Source organism: Castor canadensis, chromosome 10 (assembly GCF_047511655.1).
Source record: "Castor canadensis chromosome 10, mCasCan1.hap1v2, whole genome shotgun sequence".
NCBI classification, from domain to species: domain Eukaryota; kingdom Metazoa; phylum Chordata; class Mammalia; order Rodentia; family Castoridae; genus Castor; species Castor canadensis.
The window spans coordinates 111,728,852-111,750,342 of record NC_133395.1 but is presented as its reverse complement, the minus strand read 5'-3'; the positions used below and the strand labels follow the sequence as shown (position 1 = coordinate 111,750,342).

Below are 21,491 nucleotides of genomic sequence, written 5' to 3'. Positions count from 1 at the left end.
CCAGGAAAGCAGAAACTGTGTGCTGACAAGTGGGGGTGGGGTGCATTTTGAACAAAAGAAATCTCAGCATCATGGCCTCTGGTCTGGCCTCTGAATGGTAGCCCCTCCCTTCTCAAGGCAGCCAGAGCACAGAAACAGAGTGCCACCCTCAGGCAGGACTTCTATGGCTGAGCCCCTTGCTCGTCACCCTGCTATAGTTGCCAGGGCCATGAACAGAACACACTCCAAGCTCTTCAGCCCAGATCTCCTTGGGTTCTGGTTCCATCTTGCTTTTCTGGGCTTACTCTCCTCCTACTGGCATTCCTTCCACTTGGCTTCCATGTGGCATCTCTCCTCCCTCTGCCAACCCTCCCTATCATTACCTTAAGTTGAGCTTTGTGTGCTCAGGACTGACTGGCTCTTCTGGACTCAGAGCTCCTGGAGGGACAAACTATGTCATGCTCCCAGGGCTCCCCCTATTTTCCCAGGGCTCTGCCAGCAATGTGGCTTCCCTTTGTCTCTTGGGGAGTCAATTTCCTAAATGTTCCCAGTGAGATTGGAGCTCCAGTACCCAGGGCAATGCGAGCGTCAGAAGCAGGACCTAGTCCCTCCCAATGGAGATGAGGCCTCCTGAACCACACTAGGGCCTTGCCAGTCCCTGACACCTTCAGGGCAGCTGCTATGTGCCCACCACACCTATGACTTCTCTAGCAAAGTTGACCTGATGACCCTCCCACCTGACCTGCTGCATTCAGGAGTAGATAAGGGTGCCTGGGCCCAGGACAGCTGTGTCATGCACTTGGCTGAAGACTCTGGGCCTGGCTGTGAAAGGTACAGAGAGTTAGTTGCAGAGAAAGCAGAAGTTGTGAGGCAGCATAAAGCCACAAAGGGATTTGGCCTAATGATTGGAAGTAACAGAAGCCACAGAGCAATGACAGAGTTGCCAAGTCAGCAATGATGGTGGAGTGACAGATGCCACAGGTGAGGGGCAACTGCCTGTGTTTGTTAGGATATCTGCATGGCACTTATCCTAAGGCCTCTTGAGTCCAGGGCCTTGCTCAGGCCTGATGCAGACCAACCCAGCAGGTGCTCACACCTGGATGTGGAGAGAAGACCCCTCAGAGCTATAGCTGAGCCTCTTTGCTAACTCTGGAGACACCTTGTTCATGTGGCTATTTTTACTTCTTTATTTTATTTTATGGTGGGACTGGGTTGGAACTCAAAGCAGAGCAGGCACTCTACCACTTGAGCCACACCTCCAGTCCCATGTGCCCATTTTAGCACCTATGGTTGCTGACTACTAGGTGGCTGGGATAAGACTACTGGCCTGCCACATTGCCCAGTGGCTCCTCCTCATGGCCCCACAGCTGTCTGCGGAGTTTCTGCCTTCCTCTTTCATCTGGACCGCCACTAGACCGTTGGCATTCGGGGAAAAGGACAATTGGAAGTAGGGATTCTGAGGAGTAGGGATGGGCAGGAACTTGGAGGGAGCCTGAGTCATCACGCAAATTAGAATTATATTCTTACCCCATGTCCATTCTACAGGAGGGGAAGATGAGGCCTCAAATTGGACAGGGCATTTCCTAAGCCAACCCAACCATCTAATAGCCTAGGCTCTCCCTGAAGAAGATCAGGACACCTCAGATGGAAATTGACCCTCTGATCCTCCATTGGCCACCCCCAGCCTGCTGCTGAGGGACTCTGTTCCCACACCTGCAGCAGCTTTTGAGCTTAGTGTTTATGTTATTCATCTAGGTCCTTAAAACCAATCTGTGTCCTACCTGGACCATCACAGACCTCATTTATAGTAGGAACTGGACAGAAGTCAGCAGAGTAAAAAGGAGAAACTCTTTGGAACAGAGTGGGTGGAGGGCCAACCACCTTTACATGAAGGGTCAGTGACTCCCCAAAGTGTAGATTCATGTCCCTGGACTCTGTGGTGTTGCATTAGTTCCCAAGGCCACGAGGAGACAAGGGCCAGTGAAGGGACAAGGGGGTGCTGTTTCTGGGCCCCTAAAATCCCAGCTTTGTGATGTGGCTGTCTATGACTTTGAAAAGTACCAGCCCCCATCAATCAGACAGGGAGGTGGAGGCTTTGACCCCGACTGCGCATCCTGCAGCTCCTGGTAGGACTTCTTCATGACCCCAACTCTATCTGGAAATAGTTCTTTCATATGTTCATTTTAAATTGCCCAGAACTGGACCCCAACAGACTTTGGCTATTTGCCCCTCAGCTTGCTGGAATATATGCCAACTTGACAAACTGCCTCTGGTACATGTTCAAATTAGCTAACCTCAGTTTCTTTTGCTGTGAATTGTCATGATAAAAGTATCCCCAAGGGCTGTTGGAAATATACAGGAACTTAAGATAGTTCCTGGCTATAGGAAACTTTGGATCAGCTGTGACTGTCCATGAGCAGTCACATGCACAGGGCATCCATGGGTCCCTGGGTCTGCAGGAGAATCTGTGTGCAGGGGACACTCAGAAGTCACAGAGGGCATGGGGCCAAACAGCTGCAGAGAACAGGGTGCAGTGGGTGGGACAGGGTTGGTGGTTGCCCTGCTTTGCCTGCATTCTGGCCTGCTTTGCCTGCCCCTGGGTCTGTTGTGATCTCTGAGCCACCCCAAGGGCAGCATCTTGGACTATTCCCTTACCATCATCCCTCCAAAAAGCAGCCAGTTGTGGGCTGGACATAACCTCTCTTTAATGGAAGTCACAGGGTGCTGTGACACAAGGGACCAGTGTAGTCAGGTCAGTATGCCGTCCTCCTCTTCTGTATTGTTTCAAGAGAGGACTAGTGTCCAACTGGAGGGCTCAGAAGATGTCAGGGACGATATAGTCAGTGTGAACACCATCGATCAGACCAGCTCCATTGTTGTGGACGAACCAGCAGGACACCTCTGCCCCATGTCGGGGGTCTTTGCTGTAGTCTTTTTGCAATCCCCTGGTGACAGTCAAGTCAACTAAGGTCATTCTTTGGACCTGGTGAGGCTTCACCTCCCAGGAAGCTCACCCCACCCACGTATCACCTGGAGAAAGCCCAAACAAATGATAGGGAACAAAAAGCAGCAAGGGCCGAAGTGCTGGAGAGCGTCCTACTCACCTGGTGACTGTCAACCAGCGGTTTTTCATCACCAATGTAGCCTCTGGCTTTGTGGGGTCAGAGCCTGGGCGGAGATCAGTCACTTCAAAGTCAAAAGGGTGGGAGAATTGTCCTGGAAAGGCGCAATGGAGGCAACAGTTACTGCCAGGGGGTTTCCTCCCACCTTGGACTTGGCAGCTACTCCCTGGGGCTAAGTGAGTTGCTTGAACTTTTTTTTCAAGGGTTTTTTTTTTTTTCCCCTGAGAAGTCTTCGCATCAAGTCACCTCAGTTCACTTGCTGTAGGGACATGAGTATATTTCTAGGTGGTCCTGCTTCCTGTCCTTTTTGCTATTTCCAAAGCCAAAGAGATCTGGTTAGAAAAGAGAGATTTGAGGGGCAGGTGCTCAGGGAGAGCAGGACCAACAAAAAAACCCACACATGAGCGGAGTGGCAATGCTCCACCCCATTCACAAGGTCCCTGGAGCCCTCTAGAACTTTCTGTTTGCTAACCTGACTTCTCCCCCACTCATGCCCTGGCTCCCTTAGTTTATGTTTCACTGTGTGTTCGATTACAGTCTTGTTGAGGGACAAGCCCTGCACCAGGATAACCCCATTGGAGATTGGCCTCTCTTGTGCCCCAGGGTCCGTGAGTACATTGGCTTCAACACCCCAGCCAACACCTCTGCCCACCCACCCAGCCATACCCAACAGCCCATGTGTCCGGGCTGACATCCGGTGACTATCCAGCACATAGAAGCCCAGGAAGTCTTGGTGGACTGCACTCCCCTTCCACGTCCGGTGCAAGACAATCTCAAAGGTAGCCCTGTCATCCACGGCCACAACCACGTTCCTCTTCTTATTGATAGTCACCACCATCCTGCAGGGCCAGGTGGCCATCAGGGCAGGAGTAGCTGAACTGCATCCCTCTCCATTCAGCTGCCCTCATCCTCTGGACCTAGCTCTTGTCACCATGCCTCCATGGTCTTCGTCCCCTGTTCTCTCCCATGTGTTGCTATTGTATATGGCTTACAACGCACCAGGCCCCGTGTCAAGTCCTCTACACAAACTGCATCATTCAATTCTCACTCTATCCCAGTGAGGACCAAGGCTCAGAGAAGTTTAGTAGCTTTCCCAAGGTTACACAGCTGGTAAGCGGTGGAGCCAGAACTCAGACTTTAGACAGGCTAATGTCAGAGTCAGTGTCCTCTGACTTCCACTCATCACCTGCGTCTTCCACACTGGATTCAGTTCACCTCTTCCTATGGCTTGCAGCCCAGAATCAGGCTCTGGTGGTCAGCAGCATTTATTGAATAAATAAATGAGGGAAGGAAGAAAGGAGCAAGCATGGGACAAGGCAGATTGAGATAGGTGCCCAAAGGGAAGTCCAGAGGACTCTAGAATTCAGCAGAGCAAGAGAGTGGGAGGGCTTCAGGAAGGAAGTGGTCTTTGTGCTGGGCCTGAGACTGGCTTTGCTTGGTAGAGATTCAGGGCCAGGGTACTCTGGGAACACAGGCAGCCAGGCGGCCAGGGCCGGAGCACATGCCCAGTAACACGGACAATGGAGCAGGGTAGCCCCCAGTGTCTGACTCATCTGCACAGGCCCATGAGCATCACCCCTTGATGATCATGGAGTCATGGGCTCTGTGAGCTCAGACAGCATTGCTGGTGCTGAGAGCACTGGGCCTTGACCTAGGCCACACCTCCCCCAGCCTCCCCTCCCGGGCTGGGTCTAGTTACCCATCCTGCCGCAGTGTAGCCTGGTCCCTCCAGGAGAACACGGGCCCGCCCCAGCTGGGGTTCAGTGTAATGTTCTGAGGAGTCACTTCCAGCTGAAAGCCTGTCGCGGGGTTTGCGATCCCCAGCCGTCCCAAGTACGTGCCCTCATGCTGCCCAAGGCTCCTGGCCTTGTTGCCAATGAGCTGCCCGTTCACTGAGAAGCCTGCAGTAGGATGAGGGGCCTTGGGGTCAGGAAGGGGCCTATCACTCTTTGTTCATTCCGTGCCGCCTTCCCGGGAGCCCCCTACATATCAGCCAGGCCTCTGGGCCATCTTTGCAGGTCTCTCTTCCTGCTGGGTCTTCAGGACTGGCCTTGCTCACAAGACCACCTCTCTTTCCTCCCTCTGTGTCCCCTCCTACCACACATGATGCCTGCCTGTACTTAGCCCTCCCTTCTGGCTCTGACAGAAGTCTGGCCTCCCTGAGGACAGGGACTCCTTCTCTGGGGTCCCTGTCCCTCACATGGGGCAGGCTCACAGGAGGCATTGGAAATAGACTTACGGGACCTCTTCACAGAGGTTTCCCCTGACCTGAACAGCCAAGACCACCTCCCCGTCCTCACTCCCCCAAGGTAGCATGTCTCACGCTTCCAAATTATCACCCAAGAATTTGGTCATCTGTTTGTCTGATCCCCTCCCTAAACTCTAGATTCCCATTGTGTCCCTAGTCCCTAGTCTGCTCAACAGATGTGCAGCTGGTCTGACTGACCCAGAGGAAAAGAAAAGGGAAAAGGGGCCAGAGAAGGAAAGGGGAACCCACCCCTTTACCCTACTGAAGAGCTGCACTTGAAGGCTCTTTCCAGCCATGTGGTAAGGAAGGTGGGACAAGAGCCTTGTGTAACTTGTAAGGACCTGGTATGAGATGGAAATGAGGGGCCCCCTGTTTAAAAATGGTTAAGCTTCAAAATAGCAAGAGCAGAGCATTAAGCCAAGTCTGAAAACCTTCTAAGTGTAGGTCTTATGTGCCTATGTGTGTCACACACCCAAGAAACCAGCCCTGGGTAGGCTCCAACCAGGGGCATGGAATGAGAAGAAGGCAGATGGAACCCAGCCAAGTGGATGGTACAAAAGGCAGTGGGCAGTGGAGGCCACACCACAGTCCTGTCTGTGGCTGAATGTGGGAAGACGCTGGCCCTGCCTGTTTAGCACAGGGCATGACACCCACCCTACCTGTATCGGGGTCCTGCACCAGGCTCAGGATCACACCAGGCTCCTCATTGATGTTGAAGCATAGGACATCCTCTTTCTTGGGTGTGTGGATGATGAAGTGGGGGTCGGTGTCCACTGCAAGCGTAGCATGGAGTCCGTTAGGTTGGGCATCATGCAGATGGGGTTGGCAGGGCAAGTATTCAACTAGGTGGGTCCCAGAGACAGGTGGGCTAGGCAGGGTGGGTACTAAGCTATGGTTTCCTCAGTCCCTGCCCCCCTGCCCCTGCAGTACTCACCACCTGTCACTCGGTTCGGCAAACCGGGGTCGATGGGGCTGTGGCCAGTAGGAGAAGGCTGAGCAGCTGACAGCACAAATGCTATGAATGAGAGTGAATGGAATTGAGAAGGGAAGTGCCCAGGCCTTTCTGCAGCTGCTGTTCCCTTTGCTGACACCCCTCAAACCCAGCCACAATGGCCTGAGGCCACAGGAGTGGGGCACAGGGGACTACAGAAGATCATGTGCCCTGGATTTTCTCTTGGGATATGGGGACAATGGTTCAGCCCTGTGTGGCTTGCTGGCCCTCTCTGTCTCCTCCCATGAGGATCCAGGTGGAGGAGCCAGGCACTGATCAAGGGGACTGTCCTGAGGATCCCCAGAGAGGTAGCAAAGACAGCTGGAATGGGTAATAATATAGGAGCTTGGGTCAGGGCTGAGCGCTCAGCTGGAGGGCAAGCAGTGTGAGGGGTAGAAAGGGGTGACAATGCCAGTCTCCACCCCTGTCACTTACTCCTTCTTGGTCCCACCATTTCTGTAGAAAGCAAAGAAAGAACACAGTGTCACCATAGTGCCCCCACACAGGGCATGCTGCTCATCCCACAAGTGCACCTCAGGGTCAGAGGTGAACTAGGTCAGGGCCCAGCCCTCCTGAGCTCTTTAGGTGGCCCCCACCTCCTCACAGACACACACTTGCACAAAGGGGCCTGATGGAAGCTCGTGGGGGAGGAGGTGGGGTCAGATTGTGCAAATGCTCACAAAACACAAAGGATGCAGCACAGAGTTTGCAGTGAAATGGGAAAGGGTATCTCAGGGGAAGGAAGAAGCCTGAGAAAGGCTGAGATCAGGGAAGATATGGGAATGGGGAGCTCTGGGCCTGGGGTTACCTGTCCAGCCACAGGAAGCCCCATACTAAAACCAAAGTGATTTAAAACTCACCCAAGGGCTGAGAATCTGGAAGGGAGGAAAAAGAAAGTAAATTAAAGCCCAGAGGGTTTTTGAGCCACAGCCTCCCCCTCTGAAGCTCCTGCTGCCCATACCTTCCGGGGACTTGTCAATGGTAGGCTCCAGCCCATCCTGGTCTGCCATGCCCCTGATGGTCATGGAAGTCAGTGGAGTCACAAACTGATAGTCCAGTGACATCTTCAGGACCTGGGATGACAGATTGGCCCTCTCCTCCCCATCCATCTTCATCCTGTGTGCAGGACAGATGCTGCTAAAACCTCAGCCCAGATGGTGAGAGACTTCCTTTCCCTCATTCTTCCACTTCTTCATCATTTGCTCATTCAATGAATTAGTCAAGCACCATCAGTGCCCTGTTCAATGACTGTGGCCTCAGGGACCTCAGGGTTTCATAGCCTTTCATAGAGAAAAGCCAAACCCTTGGCAGGGTTGAGATGAGTCTCAGAGATGCACGAAGAATTTAACAACCATGCGGGGCAAATAGTCTAAACTCTCTGAGCTACAGAGTGCTCATCGGATGGATGGGGATCACAAGGAAGCTCCCCCTCAGATTGGGAGCACTAAATGAGTGTGTCTAGACACAGTAGCCCCACAGCAAATGACAGCCCACACCAAGGCAGTACAAACAATGGGCTTCTTAGACCCCAGTGGGTCCCATTCATGCTGTTGACCAACTGGTTGATATTAACCTGTGAGCAAAGCAGGAGGAAAGTGTATCCAACCCCACCTCCCAACCCTGAAGGCCCAGAACTGCCCCTCTCTGTTCACCTCCAAGGGATAGTGGGGCTCTGGGGTGGACAGCTGTAGGGGTCCTACCGCTTGGCCAGCAGTTCCTGGATGGTGAGGTAGGCCCACAGGCGCTCCACATGGTTCTCCAGCATGTGGCCACGTTCTTGGAGGAGTTTCTTCATCTCTTCTTCATCCACTAGGCAGGTTGTTTTGAACTCTTGTCCCTCCTGAGAGTTGAAAGATGGGAACAGAGGCCATGTGTTATGATGAGCACAATCCTTGGTTGGCGTCCAAGTTTCTGAATGGGCCCACTCTCATCTATCTCTTTATCCTCAGCATCACCCCCTTTCTTGAGTCTGTTCTCATCCTCATTCATTCATTCATTCTACAGACGCTGGCTGAGCACCTGAGTTGGAGTTGGCATAGGTCCTGTGATCTGGATCCAGTAGGATGGGAGGACCAATCCTGCTCTCATGGAATTATCAGCTGTGGGGAAGACCAAGTACCCGCTGTTGCTACTATGATCCACTTCTTCAATGGCCCACTAAGTTCCAGGTGGGCTGTACTATTCAATTTGCCAAGCACATGAATGTGTCCTGTCTCCCTGGCTATAATAATAGGGGTCCACATCCCAAGGTGTTCTAGGCACCAAACACTTCTTCAAGGCACTATATGGATTTTCCCATGTACCTCCACACGACACTCAAGGGCAGAGTTACCTAATGGTACAGAAAAGGAATCTGAGGCCCACTTGCCCAAGGTCAGCCATCTGGTCTGGGCAGAGCCAGGGTCTAGCTCAGTGCTCCCCACTCAAAGCTTGAGTTCTGAGCCCTCAACCACATTGAGTTCTTGAGTTCATGCCCTGGGAGACAGAGGCAGGTCTCTCATCCTTGGCACCTTCCCACCACACATGTACACACTGCACCATGGCACCAATCCTGGCACACATGAGGTGTCCAAAAAATGGTTGTCAAATAAGAAAGAGAGGCAGATCTCTTGCTCTCCCATATTCTGGGGGTGGGGAGGGAGGGGAATGATTTAAGGTGAATCATTTAGGGCCAAGGAATTACAACTAATTAAGGCTATGTTGGCCCCATTCTAGCCTGTCTAGCTGCCCCTCCCTGCTCCAAGGCCTAGACTGTGTAGGAGTGTGAACATTATTGTAGGAAAAGACAGGTCCCTGGGGGTGGGCAGGGGTGGAGAATAGTCTGGGTTTGGAACTTCTGAGAGTTTCCTGACCTCTCTACCCTCCCGGGCCCACCATTTACCCCATGGGCCCGCACGTCAGCCTTGAAACTGCTCAGTTTGTGGTCAGCAACGCGCCCCGCCACCACGATCTCTGAGCCATCATAATACTGCTTATGTCGGTGCTGGGTCAAGGCCAAGACGGTATCCCGGGGATACTGCAACTCCACGTCCATCAGCAGGGGGTTGGCCACCTGGTTGTAGAAACCCTGAAGGGATAAGGGGGTACAACCTCAGAACTGAGCACCCAGGCATGGATGGGAAGTCTGCTCACAAAATGAGGATTGCAAAAATGGAATCCCCACCACAAAGCTGAAATCTGAGACTCAAAAGAGTGCATGAACTGACTCAAGACCACACAGAGCTTTATCTTCTCCTCTAAGACTGGCAAGTGGCAACCAAAGCTGGACTCCCCATGGCATACTGTTGGAAGTACAGCATGCTATGGGGGATGCAGGGGAGACCTGTAGCTGCTGGGTGGCATCATGGTCCTCGTAGATTCTCTGGGCCCATCCACTGTTCTCCATGGACATGACCTCCAGGAAGTTATAGTCCAGGTCGTGGCCGAAGCCCAGGTTGTAGAGTGGGAACCTGCCCCGGATGGCATTGCGAATGTTCTTCAGGATCTGAGAACGATCTGTCTCACCTGCAGCCACACATTCAGGTAGGGATGGGATACTGGCCCACAGGAGGTTTTGAAGAACACTTTCTGAGGGTCAAGCCTCCCATCTCAGGCCACCTTCAGTCCCCATGGAGATCTGGAGGTGTCACCTCCCCTGTCTTACCTGGCAGCTGCAACAGTTGGAAACAGAGCTCCTTGAAGACCCCACCCACCCATCTGGATCTAAGGTGGGCAAATCTGATTCTGTTCTAAACCCTCCCCTGGCTCCTTGCTATGGTCAGAAGGCCTTGTCCACCTTTCCACCCTTGTTTCACCTCATTCTACACATGCCTATACTTTCTGGGCAGGCTCCCAAAGTGTATTCTTTTTTTTGCTCAAACTAGGGATCTCTGCCAGGAATCCCTTCCTAACTCCTTCTCTTCCTTCCAGACTGATCTCAGGACTCATCTCCTCCAGGAGGTATTCCCAGACTTCAACTGGGCCAGGTGCCCCTTGTTTGGGGTTCCACAGTCCCGTGGCACCCTTCTCTTTCAGGGTCCCTGGCAGAGCCTCTGTTCCTGAGTCCCCTCCCCCAGGGGACCCTGGGTTCCTTGAGGACATTTCATTCTCTTGGTGTCTCTTTTCAGCCCCTCATTCTGGTCTTAGTACAAAACAGATGCTGAATAACTAGCTCTTTAAACTCAACCTGCGAATCCTGCCTATCCTCCAGGATCCTGTGCAGCCTGGGGTCATCCCCAGTTCCCAACTCATAAGACAGAGGTTCACCTTGAAGCTCATAGACTTCATGGTTTGAACTGCATTTTCAGACCTGTGTTTGACTTACCCTGAGCCTTTCTGTCCCCAGTAGCATCTCCAATGGTTTGGCGTCCAATGTCAGCTTTCCTGCCCCTGGTAACAAGATCATGACTTCCCAGGGCAGCTCCCAAGGTGCTTACCTTCTGTGGGCTCGCCATCTGTCAACATGATGAGAAGTGAGGCATGGTTGCTGAGTTCTGGCATGCTATCCTGGGCTTCGTTTAAGATCTCAATTCCCCGGAGCAAACCTCCATTCAGGTTTGTGGCTGTAAAAGAGAGAAATCAGACCAATGTATGCCCATATTCCTGTAGAAAAGAGGATGTCAGGTGGTCTGAGATGCCTGTCCTTACCCCCAGCCACGGAGAAGCGCTTCACGAAGCCTCGAGCTGCTTGCAGATTGGCCTCAGATGCTTGCGCCAGCGAGCCTCTCCATAGTTGCACTTGAGACCCAAAGAGGACCAGGTCAAAGTAGTCCTCTGGCCGCATGTCCCCCAGGATTTTAAGGAGCGCCTCCTTAGTCTGCAAGAATAGGAGACTTAGTGGAGGGACATAGCCTCAGGGTGGCTGCAGGATAGAGCCACCCATAAACTCCAGATATCCATTTCAGAGATCTTCAGGACAGAGGTACATGATAGACAAGCAGAAGGGATGGACTGGAAAGCCAGGTGGCCCCAAGAGAGGAGCATTCTGCTGCGTCCTGCTGGATGAAGGGCGTGGCGAAGGCCAAGGAACTCAGCATGGGGGGAGGAAGTGATCAGGAGTTTGAGTGGGGCAGGATGAAGAACTTGGCCCCCAGGAGGCTGTGTTTCTAGAACGTGCCTTGTCCAGCTGTGATTTCGCTGTACCATGGGCAGGGCACTCAGAGAATTGTGGGTAGCGATTGGGCCCTGCTGCTGCAAGGCACCCCCCCCCCCATAGACTTCTTTAATTATTCCCAGCATTTGTAATGCACAGGTTTCTTCTTCTCCATTGGGAAACTTCATAAGCCCATGGGCACCGGTATCCTGTTTTACCATGGTTGAACAGTGAGGAAGTGGTGGCTGATTCCAGAGCCCTAACTGCTGGCACTTATGGTTAAACCACTGCCTCCAACCAGAAGAACAAGTCACAAACCACTCTGGCAGTCAAACCAGTGTGGAGTGAATGATGGGGCTGAAGAAACTTCTGCTGGGCCTGGGATGTAGTTCAGTGGTAGAGCGATCGCCTAGCATGCACCTTGCTTGGGGTTCAAACCCAAGCACTGACCCCACCCCACCTCCACCAAAAAAAAAAAGCTTCTGTTGGATGAATTGCTCAAGGCTGCAGTTTACCTGCTTCACTTTCTGGCCTTCCATGGAGCCACTGATGTCAATCACAAAAACCAGGTTCTTGTTCATGTTTGTCAGGTTTTGGGGGGCGAAGAAGTGGGCGAAGTAGTTATTGGCCACCTGAAACAGAGGAGAGCGAGCAAGGCCTCTTTCCTGAGCACCCCTTACCTGGATTCTGGGGCTTGGGCCAGGAGCTTCAGGCTCACCAAGAGGTCACAGACTTTGTCCCGATTGACATCATAGGTCACCTTGAAGTCCCCATTCAGCAACGATGTAGAGCATGTGGGGCAGGACTGCTGCTGGCCCACGGTGGGGCGGAAGAGCACATGACCCTGGGGCCATAAAGGGTGTGAGGCATTACTGGTTTGTGCATTTGTAAACAGGATGATTCCAAAGACAACTTAAGAAACTGTGTGTGTGTGTGTGTGTGTGTGCAGAAGCAGAAATGAGTCTGGTGGGTCACTCACTTAGCTTCTGAGAGTGCTCACCTGTATGTGGAAGGAGAGAAGACCCATTCCGGTTTTTTTCCTGGAGGTACTGTGGTTTGAACTCAGGGCCTTGTACTTGCTAGGAAGGTGCTCTACCATTTAAGACACACCTCCAGCCTTTCCTTTGCTTTTATGCTTCTGAACCAATGGGATTTTCTACAGTAAGCATCACCATTTGGAGTATATAAACAAGAATGAAATACCAGCAATTTGATAGCATCAGAAACATTAGTCAACTCAAGTACAAAAAAAAAAAAGATTAGGGCTGGCCATGGTGGAATATGCCTGTTATCCCAGTAACTCAAGAGGTGAGGACAGGAGGATCAAGGTTCAAAGCCAGCCTGGGCAAAGTCAGTGCACCCCCCTGTCTGAAAGCAAACTAAAAGCAAAAGGTCTGGAGGAGAGCTGGAGGGGCAGAGCACTTGAGTGCAAGACCCTGAGTGCAGTCCCCAGTACTGAAGGAAAACTATTTCAAAGAGCAAGGCTACAACACTGCGTGGGAAAATAAAATCCACCTTGGTAGACAAAGAACAGAGGTCAGAAGAAAGGGCCCGGAAAGGAAGCTGGGGTCTGGTTTGAGTGATGTTTGGTGCTCAAGAAAGCTAGGGATGTTTTTTATTCGCTACTTTCTATATTTCTGTACTATCCACATTTTTAAAAGGACTTTGAATATTTACTTCTTGTTTTTTTGTTATAAAAGTAAAGTATACTCATTAAAAAAAAACTCTTGAAAATAATTGTTAGGAAAACAAGGACCTGTCCCTGCCCCCTCCCCCACCCCACAGAAAGCAAACATGTTGGCTAACACTCTGAGGCATCCTAAGAATCCTGCTAACCTGTGAGAGACATTTCTTTTCAATGAATTGCTATGGAGTCACTATATAAGAGATGTGGGAAGTGAAGGGTTTGCTCCTGACTGGTTGAGGGCAAGTTGGAAAGCAGGGTACTTGTGGGGTCACCCAGAACATGTCATACTCCTTCAGGACCTGGGGTGGCTCAAGTGCAGGGCTTCTTGTAGTCCTTCAGCTGGGTGGCAAGTGGCAAGTCCTTGGGAAGACCAAAGACCCTTCTGAACTTAATTTTGTTTCTAAGAAAATTGAAGCTGGGAGCCCTAACTGCAATAGCATCTGAGATTGGCTAATGTGCTAGACATTTCCTTGAATGATCTCTCATGGTGAAGCAGGTAAAGAGGAAACTGAGGCTCAAGTAAGCCAGAAATTTACCCTTGGCCCTGCGGCCAGTGATGGTGAAGCTGGAGCTTCTCACTTGGGACACAGACTCCGCTAAATTGCTCCAAGGAGCAGAAGAGCTGAACTCCCCTAGAATTCCAATGCATGGCACCTGCCTTTCTCACTGTTATGGTTTATATAAAGTGTCCCCCACAAAGGCTCATGTGTTGAAAATGTTTCAAGGTCCCTGATGGAAGCAGTGTTTAGAGGTGACAATTTGGGGAAACAATTGGATCATGAGTGTTCTGTCTTTATCAATAGATTAATCCATTGATGGATTCAAATTTTGATAGACTATTGTGAGGTAGTAGAACTGTAGAAGGTGGGACCTGGTTGAAGGAAGTAGGTCACTGGCATGTGTCTTTAAAGGATTTCTTTCCTGGCCCCTTCCTGTCTGTCTCTTTTCTCTCAGCTCCCTGGCTGCCATGAGGTGAGCAACTTTGCTCCTTCATGCTCTTCCTCTATGATGTTCTGTCTCACTATAGTCCATAAATAATGGAACCAACTGACCTTGGACTGAAACCAAAATAAAATCCTCCTCCTTTAAACTGTTTCTCTCAGGTATTTCTCACAGCAATGAAAAGTTTGACTAACATATCCGCCTTGCGGGCAGTCCTGCAGCCCTGCAGCCCTGCCTGGCCTTGGGCTAAGCTTGGATATTCCATGAGGTGTGGGTCGGTCTGAGAAGTCCCTAAGGGCCCATCCCATTCCGTGCCAGTTCACGTACCTTTTTCCCTGATAGAGACTTCTTGATAGTTTGGGCTGCCATTTCCTTGGTGAGGAAAGAGGCCTGAGCATCCAGCTTACTGATCCCCTGGGGCTCAAAGATGTCCACATCGATCTGCACCAATAGAGGCAATTCTGTACCAAGGCCCCATTTGGGCCAGCATCAAGTCTCAGCTAAGAGCCAACATGTGACCTAGCTTACTGTGTGCATCACCCATCTAGTCCTTAGCACAGGCAGTCCAAAAATGTTTACTAAATGAAGATGTGCATGCCTGAATCCCTTGACTCAGCCATCACTTAGGTGCCAGTGATAATCACAGTCCCTCAGGTCCCTGGGACTTTCCAAGTTTACAAATGACCTGGAATTGAGTGTCTTGTGATATTTGTGTCAGTCTTGGAAACAAAAGAATTCCCTGTTTAGCAGCTGAGCAAACAGAGGCTCAGACATGAGAAGAGAGCTGAAGGATTCAGGGAGCTCCCTTCCCCATGGAGCACCCTGAGGAATCAGTCCCTTCCCTGTGTTCTCAGGCCTGGCGCTGAAGTGGCACATGGTGGGTGCTGAGCCAGTGCTGGGAGCCATGGTGAGAGAGAGAGAGAGAGAGAGAGAGAGAGAGAGAGAGAGAGAGAGGCAGGAGCCCTGCACTGGGACCTTTTATCTACCTCAAAATGATGCACCAGCTGCTTGGGCTTGACTTTGATGATAATGTTGTACTGTGTAAGTCTTCGTTTCAGCACCTCCTCGTATGTCAGCTGAAACGTGGCCTTGCTCCGGGGACCGACAGTAATGTGGATGGTGAACTGCTCCATATTTCTCCCAGAGGCCCTGAGCATTCCATCAGAGGCAGCAACAGGCAACAAAGGGTAAGTGACACATGTGTCCATGGCCCTCAGTCAGTTTCTCTTATTTTAGTTCTGCTCCCAGGTTTCCTTGACCCTCACCCTTGTCTCAACTGGCTCATCAGGGTCGAGGACAGTACCCACTTCTCCCAGAGGCAGACTGGAAAAAGGCAAGTGTACTCCAGTCTTGCCCAGTGTTCATATGCCAGCATCTGGGGTCATTCTCAATAAGGCTGTGTTGCAACTCTAAGCTCTGTCGAGGGGAGGGTAGTCTTGGAGGCTAGACCAGCAGGGTCCAGAGCCTACCTGACCAGGCCAGCATTCTCTCCTGAGATGGCTGCTTTCCGGTACTGCTTCCATGCAGTCACTTTGTCCTTTATGTCCCCAACGAATGCATTCCCATCTGCAGTGCTGCAGGGAAGGAAGCAGTCTTCAAGGAAGACCCCCTCCTTCACCACCTAGGTCCTTTCTATTGGAGGTGTGCTAAGTAAGCCTAGAGTCTGAGAAGGCCCTGTCCATGTGAGCCCTTGTAGCAGTGTTTCCTGACCAGTCTTCTGCTGCCCACTGCCCAGGGGGCCCACAGGTCTCAGAGGCTTTGCTTCTTGGGGCCTAGGCTGAAAATATGCCATCGGAGACCCCAGTTTACTTTCTAAGATGGGAACTTAGAACAGCTCTAAATAGCCTCTTCCTCCCTCCCACTGGAGCTAGGCCCTTTTGGAAGTGAGGAAATGATCTTCACTGTCTGGCCACTCTGGCCTTCGGCTGGGACGTCTCTGGGATGAGGTGTAGGAGTTAGAGCACGCACATGGCGAAATCACTGATGAAGGCTGTCTTGGGAATTTCTACATCGAAGGCTACTTCTCTGGCTTCATCAGCAGTGTTGACCACTTGGCTGGTGATGACATAGTGTGCAAAGCGAGAGGTGACTTTACAGTTGACTTTCAAACTCCGGATGAGCACGCCATTGACTGTCTGAAGTAAGATGTGAGGGAAGGAGTTGTGGCCTGGGATAGGGGCTGCTGAACCAGTGAGAGACCTCCTTGTTGTACCTCAGCTCTACGCCAGCTCTGGTGCAAGGTACCCAGAGGGTGGAAGAACAGATCAGCCCTTCCAGAAGACCCTGTTTCCTTTCTTGAGACTATGCCATTGGGGACAAGGTAAGGTGGCAATGATTTCTCATTTCTGGGAAATGGGAATCCCTCCCCATCAGACAGAGGGGTATACTCCTAAGGGGTGGGAGAAAGCAAACCTGCAATAAGGGCCCCATCACAGACCCCTTGCCAAAATTCCCACTCACTGTGTCCAGAGCCTGTTGCTTCTGTGAAACAAAGCCAGGGCTAAGTGTGAGTGAACACGGCGGCGGGGCGGGGGGCGCGGGGGGGGGAAGGGGGGGTGAGGAACCACAGCCCATCTGTTAAGGGGTGGGGGTGGGGCATAGCCTGGGCCCTCTCCCTTCTATCCTTCCCCCTGCTGTTGAGAAGTCACCTCTCCAGTCAGAGGTGGTTGGACGGGTGGGAATGGCCCAGATCTCTGAAGTGGGGGGTTTATGTCTCTCCAGAGCCCCATACAGGCACAGCTGCCTGTTTCTGCCCTGAGGGCTTAGTCACATACCTCGCTGCCCTTGGACCTGCCTGTGGCCAAGCCCAGAGCAGGCATGGCTTGCAGGGCGAGGAGGGACACCAGGTACACGCACAGCAGCCCCCGAAGCCCCATGGCACCGTCCATGGTCTCCAGGCTCCCGCTGCCCTGTCACTTCTCCTTAGACCATTAGTCAATACTGTTGCTGGACAAACATGGATTAAACATTAGACACAGTGAAGGCAAACAGCACCATTTGGGGAATCAAAAATTGGCAAGCTTTCTCCTAGGGTGGGGGTGGTCTTAGCTCTGGGATGTATAAGGTCCCAACCAGACTCCAGACTGTGTCCTTATGGATAGAAGCACACTTAGCCAACCAGAATTGTGAAGACCCCTCAGTAGTTCATCTTGTCCTGGGTTTGGTACCAGGTAGCATCAGTCATACAGTGACATTTGGCAAGAAGTCACAGTTAAAAGTGGATTTCTAAACTTCATTAAACTTTACTTTCAAAATTCTTTAAACATCAACAAACTCTTCTCATGCTTGAGCCAGAAAGGTAGATATGGTGGCTTACAAAGTGCCATGACCCCTAACCACATCCTGGGTTCTAATGGTACAAGCCTGGGGAACAGTTCTGTCACAGGTGGTCGGGGCAGTTTGGAGGAAGTGTAACAGGTGAACCCGGCCTTAGGTCAGTTGCTTCATCTGTCTGGACCTTTTCACTCAGACTTGGAAAGGACAAAAGTTAGCTTCATCATGCTCCTGCCTTGACAAGAGAAGAGGAGATAAAGATGAATGACACCTTTTCTTAATTGAGGGCTGATTATGTATCGCATGTTACTCTAAACCCTTTATTGTCTAATTTCTATTCTCATGAGGGGCCTGGGACATTGGTCCCACAGTAAGTGACAGGACAAAGACTCAAATCCAGGTCCTGCAGATTTCAAAGTCATCATGTGAGGACAGAAATGTCTTGCATTAAGAGGAAGAAAGGAGAAACAAAGTCAAAGATCCCAGAAGGAAAGGGCCCCAATAACCCCTCTTTTCCATGAAGGTTCTTAATTTTTATGCCCAGACTGTCCCTGTTCCCCACAAGCACACTGAGTGGACACAGCCCTTTGGTGAGTCCACTCTGTGGCCTGGGGTGAGTTGTGCTGGCTGCTGTGCCTCTGAGGAGACAAGGCGGTGGGGGGAGGGTCTCACTGATCTCTGTTTGCTTGTCCTGGACTTTGTCTCACAGAGCAGCTTCTGGGAAAGCAGTTTAGGCCAGGGTGACCTTCTGACATGTTTTCTGGCCTTTGTGGAAGATTAGATGGATCAACATGATACCACGCTTTGAGGGTCTGTTTACTTCCTGTAGCAGCATGAAAGGAGCCCGTGGTAGGTTGGGCACAATGCCAGGAGCTGAAACACCACCATGATTAAACTTGGTTGCTTTGCTGTGTTCGGCAAACTGATGACATTGAAAAAGGGAGTCAGACAAGCCAAGGAAGCTGATAACCCAGGGACAGGCTAGAGGCTGAAGAGGTGCATAAAGGAAGAGCTATAGGAATTTGGAGGGATAGAGCTCATCTCCACAGAAGTCAGGAGAATGTTTCTGGAGGAGGTTGCTGGGAAAAAGAATGGCACTTGGGTAGGCTAAGGCAGGGAGGGGAGGATGAAGAAGGCTAACAAGTAGCCAGGACCAGCTGGTACAGGAGTCTGACAGACTTTGGGGTGGAAAACACTGAAGATATTTTGAGCAGGAGTATGACAAGTTCAAGACTGGGCTATTGAGAACAAAGCACAAGGGTACACTCATAGTTCCATTAGTAGGGAGGCTCAGACAGTAGGAATGAACTTAAGCCCAGAAGTTTGAGGCCAGCTTGGACAATGCAGGAAGAGGCCATCTTAAAAAAAAGGACTTGGCTCTTAGAGATAACTAATGCCAAGCCTGGTCCGTGGAAAGTGCTGGAAACATGTTTGTATGGCTGTGGTGAAGGCAGGGGGAAGAAGGGGATGAGGAGAGGTAACAGTGCCTGGTGTGCTTCTCAGTGTCTTGTGTTCTAATTCTTTTACTGCTCACAGCTATCACTCAAGAGATAGATACCACCACTTGGTCCCATATCAAGGATGAAGAGGATAAGTTGGCTCATACAGTGGATGTGGGATGTGGGACAAAAAGCAACTGAGGTTGCTAAATATTTGGCTTCGGAATATGGGAGGTTGGCTGTGCATCCACCACCAATGGAATAGCCCAGGGACCAGACCAGCTCCAAACTCCCCCCATCATGGCCAAAATGTTTGACCTAATCAGAGTTCCTCATTGTCTAAACGGAACTCATGGACCTCCCCTTTTCTCCTGGTAGCCCACTACCAAGCCTGGTCATCTGCTGTTGTACAATCAACTGAAGGCTACCACCACCCAGTCAAGCCAGAGATCTGGCTGGCATCCTGGAGTCCTTCCTCTTCTAAATCAGCCCCACCCCCATCTCTCTGTAGTTCATTCCCTTTTCTCCCACTCTCCAGTCACCCTCATCTCCCAAGCCACCTTCATCTCTGTCCTAGATGGCTACTCCCCTACTTCTAATTTGTTTCTGATTCTTCAAGCATAAGCCAGAGCCATCATTTTATTTTTATTTTTTTTTTGTTAGTTAAGTGCTTTCATTTTCTTTTTTTTATTTCTTTTTTCTTTTTTTTATTCTATTCATATGTGCATACAATGTTTAGGTCATTTCTCCCCCCTCCCCCCACCCCTTCCCTTACCCCCCCACCCCCCCAACCCCTCGCTACCAGGCAGAAACTATTTTGCCCTTATCTCTAATTTTGTTGAAGAGAGAGTATAAGCAATAATAGGAAGGACCAAGGTTTTTTGCTAGTTGAGATAAGGACAGCTATACAGGGAGTTGACTTGCATTGATTTCCTATGCATGTGTGTTAACTTTCTAAGTTAATTCTTCTTGAACTAACCTTTTCTCTAGTTCCTGGTCCCCTTCTCCTATTGGCCTCAGTTGCTTTTAAGTATCTGCTTTAGTTTCTCTGTGTTGAGGGCAACAAATGCTATCTAGTTTTTTAGGTGTCTTATCTATCCTCACACCTTCCTTGTGTGCTCTCGCTTTACCATGTGATCAAAGTCCAATTCCCTTGTTGTGTTTGCCCTTGATCTAATGTCCGCATATGAGGGAGAACATATGATTTTTGGTCTTTTGGGCCAAGCTAACCTCACTCAGAATGATGTTCTCCAGTTCCATCCATTTATCTGCGAATGATAACATTTCATTCTTCTTCATGGCTGCATAAAATTCCATTGTGTATAAATACCACATTTTCTTAAACCATTCGTTGGTAGTGGGGCATCTTGGCTGTTTCCATAACTTGGCTATTGTGAATAGTACCGCAATAAACATGGGTGTGCAGGTGCCTCTGGAGTAACCTGTGTCACAGTCTTTTGGGTATATCCCCAAGAGTGGTATTGCTGGATCATATGGTAGATCAATGTTTAGATTTTTAAGAAGCCTCCAAATTTTTTTCCAGAGTGGTTGTACTAGTTTACATTCCCATCAGCAGTGTAAGAGGGTTCCTTTTTCCCCACATCAGAGCCATCACTTTTAAAAGACTATGGTGGCATAGTCTGTAATCCCAGTATTCAGGAGGCTGAGGTGGGAGGATCTCAAAACAAAAAAGATAGGCTGATGGTGTGGCTCAAGTTGTACAGTGCTTGCCTCGCAAGGATGTGGCTGTAAGTTCAAACTCCAGTGCAGCCAAAAATAAATAAATAAAAATAAAAAGGGATGGTGATATGCTCAGTGGTAGAGTGCTTTCCTACCATGTGGGAGGTCCTGAGTTCATTTTCCAGTACTGAAAAAAATTGGGGTGGTGTGTATAAAAAAAAATCACTCTGTTCCAGGCATTCTCCAGTCTAACACACTCCCAGGTCTGTGTGGTCTGGCCTCTGCTGATACCTCTCTGTTGCACCTAATTCATGGCCCCTGTGGGTCTCTTAGTTGCAACTATAGAGACTTCTTCCAAATCCATGTAGCAGGTGCTTTTTCAAATATTCATTCATCAACCCCCAGTCCCTTCATCCACCTTCTGGGTTTAGGATGAAAAGTAGAGGGTAGAACACAGGACCCTGGAAAGCATCAAACCTGAGGGGACATGAGAAGTCAAATGGGGAAATGGAGTGGACAGAGAGAGCAGGATAACCAAGAAACCTCTAGAAACCAAGAAAAGAGAAGATTCCCCAGCTCCCAATTCTTGCCTCCCAACCACTGTCTACTTTCTATCTCTGAATTTGCCTACTTTAGATACCTCACCTAAGTGAAATCATATAATGTATGTCCTTTGGTGACTACCTTATTTCACTTAGCATGATGTCCTCAAGGTCCATTCATGTTAAAACATGTCAGAATTTCCTTCCATTACAAAGCTGAATAATATTCCAATGTATGTATATACCACAATTTCTTTATCCATTCATCTGACAATGGTCACTTAGGTTGCCTCTACCTTTTGGCTATTTTGAATAATTTTACAATGAACACAGATGTACAAATAGCTATTTGAGCCCTTGCTTTCAATTCTTTTGGATACATACCCAGAGGTGAAATTGCTGGATAATTTTATGTGTTATTTTTTGAGGAACTATGATACCATATTTTACAACAAGCTGGATGATTTTACATTCCCATCAGTAAGGTACAAGGGTTCTAATTTCTTCATATCCTCGG

The 21,491-nt window shown here is 50.2% G+C and overlaps 2 protein-coding genes across 3 annotated transcripts in view; one reads left to right on the top strand and one right to left on the bottom strand.

The window, feature by feature from the left end:
• Positions 1–2,667: 2,667 nt before the first annotated feature.
• On the bottom strand, positions 2,668–16,974 carry Itih1 (inter-alpha-trypsin inhibitor heavy chain 1). 2 transcript variants are annotated; one of them, XM_020175198.2, is made up of 22 exons: positions 16,815–16,973; positions 16,501–16,521; positions 16,009–16,175; positions 15,510–15,614; positions 15,027–15,189; positions 14,368–14,481; positions 12,130–12,255; positions 11,927–12,043; positions 10,967–11,135; positions 10,756–10,881; positions 9,663–9,844; positions 9,222–9,407; positions 8,041–8,180; positions 7,302–7,456; positions 7,201–7,215; positions 6,776–6,796; positions 6,284–6,364; positions 6,009–6,122; positions 4,801–5,002; positions 3,768–3,940; positions 3,084–3,195; positions 2,668–2,924 (listed from the first exon to the last, which is right to left on the bottom strand). In XM_020175198.2, exons 1-22 carry the CDS (start codon positions 16,926–16,928, stop codon positions 2,795–2,797), a joined length of 2,733 nt encoding a protein of 910 aa, XP_020030787.2. In that variant the 5' UTR covers positions 16,929–16,973; the 3' UTR covers positions 2,668–2,794. The 2 variants fall into 2 exon arrangements, with proteins under 2 accessions (XP_020030787.2, XP_073900019.1); XM_074043918.1 differs by lacking the exon at positions 16,501–16,521 and having other exon boundaries at positions 16,815–16,974.
• Positions 16,172–21,491, top strand: part of Nek4 (NIMA related kinase 4) — a 43,345-nt gene continuing 38,025 nt past the window's right edge. Inside the window, exon 1 of the mRNA XM_074043919.1 lies at positions 16,172–16,360. The gene's annotated coding sequence lies outside the window, so the exon portion shown is untranslated. The remainder of the gene's footprint in view (positions 16,361–21,491) is intronic.